Consider the following 8,041-nt stretch of genomic DNA (forward strand, 5'->3'; position numbering starts at 1 on the left):
AGGCAGGGTGAATGATCTTTGGTGGGAGTCATCACAGTGAGACCCTCATAAGCTTCTCTGGTCCCAGCCCATCTTCAGGCAGGACAATAGGGAAATTAAGCACTTAAAACAGGTCCTGGTTTTACTGGCGTGATTTTAAAAATTCCCCCAAAAACTCTCTTGCAACCACCAAAGCTTTTTGTCATTTCCAAGCTTAGAGAACTCTGGACTTGTGTCACAGCTGTTCCTTAGCAGGATTTTGGTTCTGGAAAGTAAAGCTCATTTTGGAAATAGCCAAAGGTGAGATGGTGAGTGATTAATGTATGAAAGCCTGTTGAAAGCAGGTTGACTGGATATGGGTGGCAATTCAATTAGATACCTAATGTTGTCTTCTGTTTGACAAAAGCAAAAGGCTGTGCCCTAATTTTAAACAGGTATACTCAGATACTCATCTCAGGACAGTGACCAGAACTCTTTATTTTCACATCCCTAACTTAAGTATACAAACTCTTGTTCTGAAATCCTAGACTAAAACAAGTTGAATGAGTGGTTCTCCACCCACTTACATAGGCACAATTTTGGCTCAAAGCAACAGATTCTTAACTGTTCTGTGTTAAATTTAGTCAGATTACATTAGTTCAGGTTTTCTCGTGGATGTTTTCACTTACCTAGCCAGTTGCAAAAACTAAAGGGTTTTATTTTACATTTTGATAGTCAAGGCTACCTTTTTTTTGTTGCTCTCTTATTTTATTTTGAGACAGGGTCCCGCTTTGTTTCCCAGGCTAGAGTACAGTGGCATCGTCATTGCTCACTGCAACCTCAAACTCCTGGGCTCAAGTGATCCTCCTGCCTCAGCCTTCTGAGTAGCTGACAATACCAGTGCACGCCACCACGTGTGGCTATGTTGCTGGTAGAAGCTTAGAAATGTTTTCACATCAGCCAAATAATTTCATTGTCTTAACTAAGGAATGAAGCAGGTAAAAAGTTCTGAAAAAGACAAGAGAAGCAGCATTTACCTTTGCTTACCAGAGATTCATTTCAAAAGATCACAGGCTTCTGACCTAAGAAGCAATCTTGTTGAAAAACACTTAGTGATTCATGGTGCTTTTTCAGTTGGCTATTTTGTTTGAACACAAAACTGACCTAGAACACACAGTTGAGCCCTGCATGAATCAACTCTTCAGACAGAGCCTGAACATCAGGTGCTTGGTTCTCAACATTATGGGCAGAGTGTTATTTGTCTGCTTAGGAGAAGTACTAGTAAACTCTGCCTCACATTTGGACCATGTTCCCCAATTTCATTTTGGTTGTTTCCCTGCCTGCTAATGAGATAATACAAAAGTAAGATCCAAATCCCCTCAGATCTTGGCAATGCCTCGTCTTAAACCCTCTTAAACCCTAAGAGGCACTTACCTCTTAATATAGGCAGTGACACTTCAGCCAGTTTGATAAATGCAATTTTTTTTTTTTAAAGAAAAAAATCTAACAGATCAAGTCCTAAGTCAGACAAATTGCACAAAAAAGAGGAAAAGTTTCCTGGGGGAGAGGAAGAGATGTCCACGAAAAAGCCAACTGGGCTGAGCCTTACAAAAGCATGGCCCTTCTCTCTCTTAATGTCTTAATCTCAACAGACCATATAGCAGGAGCTGGTCTCTGTTCCAACTGCAGGATGCTCCTAAGGCAGTGTCCAAGAGCCTGGAAGGCAGCTTTTCACAGCAGGTTCGATTCAGTACAGCAGGAAAAGCCATCCTGCCAGAGAGTCTAGTGGTCCTGTTAGCGCAGGCTGCTGCTGCTGCTGGCCTGGGAGCTGCCCATACCCGGGTGGTCTGGACTATGTCGGTTCTGGGGGAGACAAAGAAAGAGGGGTAAGAACAACTAGGAACTAGCCTTGGCCTTGACTAGGCTGTACAGGAAAAACCTGCAACCTGCCCTGGGTTTTCAGTCTTTGGTCCATCTCGAGGCAAAGGACCCTACTTAGGACAGGGGTAAGATGTAGGGAAATTCACTGGGCTGTGGCAACAGGCCCCTACTCTACCTTCTTTTTCTTCTTCTCTTTCTTCTTCCTTTTCCGATCAGGATCCTCTTCTTTTTTCTTTTTCTTCTTCTTGTGATCCGAATCAGATGGTGTTTCTGTAGGAGACATTAGGTGCCTATCACCTGTAGAGCTCAAATCCTCTACTGCTATGAACTCTGAAGACTATAGGAAAACCCCAAGTCAGGGGCAATGGCTTTTTTCAAATGGCCAGAAAGGATATGGAGGCACTGCTAGAGCCCCTGTCCCAAGTCCCTACTTGCCCAAGAGACTGTGCAATATACCAGTTTCTTACTTGGGGGAATTTGGGAGTCCAGGGCTCTGTAAGGAACTTAACTGGGTGTAACTGGAAGGTCAAATCAGATTCTGAAGGTCAGGTTTTTTTGCTCTGAATAGAACCACTTCTTACCTGGGGGGACAGGATCTTGAGTACGGCTCTGTTTGTGCTTGTGCTTATTCTTCTTCTTGGGAGGCTGAATATGCATCAGACGACACTGCTCAGGCAACTGAAGGAATCAAAGGAAGGTGGGTGAGTAGAGGGAGGAAATACCCTGCTCCCATCATCTGTTCTGCTCAGTAAGTTATGAAGGAACAGACTTGGACAGAAAACCCACTTCCATGCCTTTTAGGCCTCCCCATTTGCCTTCTTCCTCCCCAAGAGGGGACTCACCGGTCCAGTGTGGAGGCGGAAGCCAGCCAGCATGGTCCCTGTGATAGGATTGAAAGAGCCACCAAGAATAGGGGGCTTCTCAATGAGGGAGCGGAGGCTGCTGTTATCATGGGAACCAGGCAGATCAATCATCCCTGGCAGGTCAGGCAGGAAGTTACTTAGTTTCTCCTTCACCTTTTTCCCACAGAATTTATTATAGGCATGCTCCAGGTTGTAGTGTGTGATCAGATTGGTGCTGCCTGTCAGCTCTGTGCTACCTAGAGAACACAGTAAAAATAAAAAAAGATTAGTCCTAAAAGTAGAGATTTTTGAGATTTTTTTTTTTTGGTCATTGACACAGAAGGAAAGTTAAGGACTATATTTTAACATAAATAAGGAATCTTTCAAATGAGAATTTAAAATTTTTAAATTTAAAGTAAGAAACAGAGCAAAAGAAAATAACATAAAGTAAACATTAAAAATAGTATAGAATGGTAGGCTGGAATGAGAAGGGAAAAAAATAGGCAAAAATCCAAATAGGGCAGAAATGGAAACTGCTCTAGCCCAATGGAGAAACACTCCACTCTCCTTGGATTAACCAGAATAACAACTTACAGGATGTTTACTTCATGCTGTTCTGAGTGCTTTTCATAACATGTACTAGTGAGAAATTATATTCTTCGATACAATCAGGATAAACAGTACCTCACAGCTCAGCTATACCCATGCTAAAGGCCAAAATGTGACCCAGTGGCTTAAGGGTCTTGTCAATGACTTCTCTCTCTCTCTCTCTTTTTTTTTTTTTACTGGCAAGAAACACTAAGCACCTTTACATAGAAAAAGAGCCAGGAGATTTTTCTAGTTACCATTTTTGTTACCAACATCTTTATTCTTCCTCATGATACTGTGTATAATGCTTTGCCTAGAAGGAAGAAATGTTGGATTAGAAGTTGGGCAACTAGAATTCTAATCCTGGTTGTCCTTCATGCCTTAGTTTCCTCTTATCTGTGGAATGGAATAATAGCTATCTTAAGTACATTTCATTTTTTTTTTTCAAGGCTCACATGAAAACATATTGAAAAGTATAAAGTATTACATACATGCAAGGCATTATCCATATAAATATTGCATGGCTGACTTTTCTCAAAGAATATAAATTAGTAACTTAATAAGGACCCAGTGGCAAGGGTAGAAATATCTAACTACAACTTCATCTGTAATTACGATGGACACACAGGATACAAATGACAGAAGTGGCTTGTTTATAATCATTCACTTGGGAAAACTCAGGTTCTGACTGTGAGCTCCTTGAGGGCAGAGACAATGTCTTGTTCATTTAGAATTGCTAGTGCCCAGCACAGTGCACATATTATGTACTCAATAAATATTTATTAAATAAACAAGGTACTTTTCCTCTATACCTCTATGCCTTACTCCATCCTTTTCCCTCCCTTTACTGCCAAACACCTCAGAAGACTGGTCTACTATAGTGGCAGGAGACCAGCGTCACAGTATCGCTCCTCACAACTCTGGGCACTGCCTCCTGACATTACAGTCTTCTGATTTTTTCCCTCTCTGCTAGTTTTCCTCTTTCCAGGTGGTCATGCTAAGGTTCAGGTGAGAAGACATTGTGTGCTTTTTCTAAAGTCTAAATTAAGTGTTCAATTTCCTGGGTTTTTTTGATTTTTACTAATCAGCTGAATTTAAAATTCAAACTTCCTGTTTTAACTATCAGTTCTATGAAGATGACTTATAAATCTCTCTCCCCAGCCCTGACTCCTCTCCTGAAAATGAATCTTGCATTCCCAACTTCTTAATTCCATAAAGATTCAATTTTTTTTTTTGAAATTCCAATCTTGCCTATATCACTCGTGGCTTCTCTATTTCAATCCATGGCACCCACATTCTCAGATATTTTTAGAAAGCAGTACTCCTAGGGGTAGGCACAGTGGCTCACACCTGTAATCCCAGCACTTTGGGAGGCTAAGGCAGGAGGACTGGTTGAGGCGAAGAGTTCAAGACCAGCCTGGGCAACATAGTGAGATCCTGTCTCTACAAAAAATTTGAAAAATTAGCTGGGTGTGGTGGTGTGTGCCTATAGTCCTGGCTACTCAGGAGGCTGAAGCGGAAGGAATGCTTGAGCCCAAGAGTTTGAGGTTGCAGTGAGCTATGATTGTGTCACTGCAGTCTAACTCAGTGGAGAGTGAGACTCTGTCACGGGAAAAAAAAAAAAAAAAGAAAGAAAAGAAAACACCCCTCTCATTGTTTCCTTCTTGGAAAATTCTTCCTAATTTTCTTCACCAATATGAATTCTTCAAGGTCCACCTCAAGTGACATCTTATTCTTGCTGTCATTTTGGATAACAACACATTTTGATAACCATCAGGTCGTTCTTAATATTGTTTGTTGAAATATAGTTAGTCATGTGAGGCATGACACAAAGGAATGAGACTGGAGTTGACAAAAAAATACAGTCACTATTCTTAAACTACAAATTTTACAACCCTAACTAAGCCCCTTAAAAAAGCAAGGACTAGGCTTGTTAATCTCTTTCCCCTTCTCACCTTCCTCATATACCCAGCATTTCCCAGAACAGGTATTCAGTATCTGTCAACTAACTGATACAAATAGGTACAATCAAAATATGTAAGGCAAAAGAAAGATTTTAATCTTGGCCGGGCGTGGTGGCTCATGCCTGTAATCCTAGCACTCTGGGAGGCCGAGGTGGGAGGATCACTCGAGGTCAGGAGTTCGAGACCAGCATGAGCAAGAGTGAGACCCTGTCTCTACTAAAAAATAGAAAGAAATTAACCGGACAACTAAAAATATACAGAAAAAGTTAGCCAGGCATAGTGGCATGTGCTTGTAGTCCCAGCTACTTGGGAGGGTGAGGCAGTAGGATTGCTTGAGCCCAGGAGTTTGAGGTTGCTGTGAGCTGGGCTGATGCCACGGCGCACTCTAGCCCTGGCAACAGAGTGAGACTCTGTCTCAAAAAAAAAAAAAAAAAAAAAGATTTTAATCTTTTCTCTAGACATCAACCACTAACTAACCAAAGGAAAGTCAACCTCTCTATGCTTCAGTTTTTCAACTATAAAATGGAGATAACAATGCCTACCTCAAAGGGCTATTCTAGGTATTAAATACTATAACATATAAGTGTGTTGTGAACTTCAAAGTACCATACCAATTATTTCTTATTATTTCCCTTAAGTCATGATGTGGCAATAACAGTTGGGATGAACAGATAGGCATCTTAGAGACTTAACATGTCCAAAACAACTCCTGATTTCCATCTTTTCAAACTTGTTCCTTCCTCATCTTCCAAGTCTCAGTACTACCACACAGCCAATTAATCAAGTCCCAAATTTACAAGTCATCCTCAATTACTTTCTCTCCCTCACTTCTATATTCAATTATTCATTCCTGTTGACTCTACCTCTAACATTCTTGGTTTTTTTTTTTGACACAGAGTCTCTCTCTGTCACCCAGGCTGGAGTGCAGTGGCGTCAGCCTAGCTCATAGCAACCTCAAACTCCTGCCTTCAAGCGATCCTCCTGCCCCAGCCTCCCAAGTAGCTGGGACTGTAGATGAGTGACACTATATCCAGCTAATTTTTCTACTTTTGTAGAGACGGGGTCTTGCTCTTGCTCAGGCTGGTCTTGAACTCCTGATTCCACACAATCCGCCCACCTCAGCCTCCCAAAGTGCTGGGATTACAGGCGTGAACCCCCTCACCAGGCCTACCTCTAACATTTATCCTGCATCCCTTCACTTCTTTTCTCCATTGTTATGCGCTGGTCCAAACCATCATCTCTTTCCTGGACTACTGAGCAGCAACTTCTGACTGATTTCCCTACCTTTCATTCTTCACGTAGCTTTTTGGATGATTAAAAATAAATAAATTTGATCATGTCACTCCCATGTTAAAATAGCTTCCCTTTGAGCTTAGGATTTGAATGCCTTTATTGCTTTATAAAGGTCTCCACCTAACTTTCCCACCTTCATTTCCCACTACTCTTCCCCTTTGTTCACTTCACTGGAGATGGATAGGTCTTCTGTCCCTTGGATATTCCAAGCTTTTTCTCACATCAGGGCTTCTAACTTCATTTCTTGTATTGAGAATTATCTCTCACTCCTGTCCATACATGGCTGGCTCTTTGTCTCTGCTCAGGTGTTAGTGCAACTGTTATCAACTCAGAGAAGGCTCCTCTAATCACTCTAGCTGAAGTCATTCTATCCCCTTAATTCTTTATCGTGTTTTCTCCTCCTAGCATTAACCATTATCTGATATCATTTTGTTTACACTTTGCCTCCTCCACCGACATGTGAACTCCAAAAGAGGCAAGGCTCTGGTCAGTTTTGTTTACAGCTGTATCTCCAGCATTTAGAACACTGCTTTGTACACAGTAAGTGTGCAACAAAATAATTTTTTGAATTCAAGAGTTGGGTTCACTTCTAAGCCTTTCTTTGAACAAACGTGGAAACACCAAGGCCATGAGAAGGGCAACTTGCTCCAAACCAACAGCAAGTTTGTGGTAGACTTGAAACTAAAACTTTGGGTCCTCAGGGATGTTATAAATAAATCAGGCTTCTCGAGTTCCAGACTCAAACCCTGGATTATTTTTTGGGGAGCCATAATCAGTGTCAGGGACAGAGTCTGGAAACGGAGCGAAGAATGGTCAAAGATAGTGCATACCTACCCACCCTCAATTCATCCCATGAATTCCAGTCATCCCTTTGGCTTTCTCACAGCCCTTCCAACTTTGAGTTCAACGGTCCCGGTGTGTGTGTTGCCCAAGTTACCTCGCACCTTCACCAGCGGCCTGATAGCCACGCCCACCACCTCCTCTCTATGATCTGATTGGCTGGCTTCCGCCAGGCCGAGTACTCACCTGGCAGCTCTCTCATTAGGTAGAAAGGGCCACAACCAGCTGCTGACTTGTCCCCGCCGGGAGGAGCCGTGGCCGCGGTGGAGGCCGGGGCCGTGCCGGGTCCCCCGCCCGGAGGAGGCGGAGGCGGGGGTGGAGGCTTTCCAGGTCCAAACCCAAGTGCGGTTGGGGGCGGTGGTGGGTCAGCCTGAGCCCCGAACAGTGCTGTGAAATTCTCCATCGTCCTCGCCGTACCGGTGCGGCTTCGATGTTTCGGTGTTGATGATTTTCATTGGACAATCCTTCCATGGAGTACCGCCCTCTTTCTCTAGGAGCCGCTTATCATTGGATTTCTCAGGCCCCGCCTACCTTGTTGAGGCAACTACTTCCGTCGCTTTGTGAGAACGTTCAGGAAGTGCTATCTAACCTTATTAATTTCTTTGAGGTCTCTGCTCGCCTCAGTCGCATATCCAATAAAATGACTTAGGTGGGAAATGCGACAGCTAGACTGAC

General features: G+C 42.9%; 1 protein-coding gene across 1 annotated transcript; it reads right to left on the reverse strand.

The window, feature by feature from the left end:
- Positions 1-1,423: 1,423 nt before the first annotated feature.
- MED19 (mediator complex subunit 19) lies at positions 1,424-7,914 on the reverse strand. The gene is made up of 5 exons (XM_045558096.1): positions 7,553-7,914; positions 2,682-2,938; positions 2,421-2,517; positions 2,015-2,109; positions 1,424-1,821 (listed from the first exon to the last, which is right to left on the reverse strand). Exons 1-5 carry the CDS (start codon positions 7,767-7,769, stop codon positions 1,753-1,755), a joined length of 735 nt encoding a protein of 244 aa, XP_045414052.1. The 5' UTR covers positions 7,770-7,914; the 3' UTR covers positions 1,424-1,752.
- Positions 7,915-8,041: the final 127 nt, after the last annotated feature.

This window comes from Lemur catta, chromosome 7 (genome assembly GCF_020740605.2).
Source record: "Lemur catta isolate mLemCat1 chromosome 7, mLemCat1.pri, whole genome shotgun sequence".
Taxonomy (NCBI): domain Eukaryota; kingdom Metazoa; phylum Chordata; class Mammalia; order Primates; family Lemuridae; genus Lemur; species Lemur catta.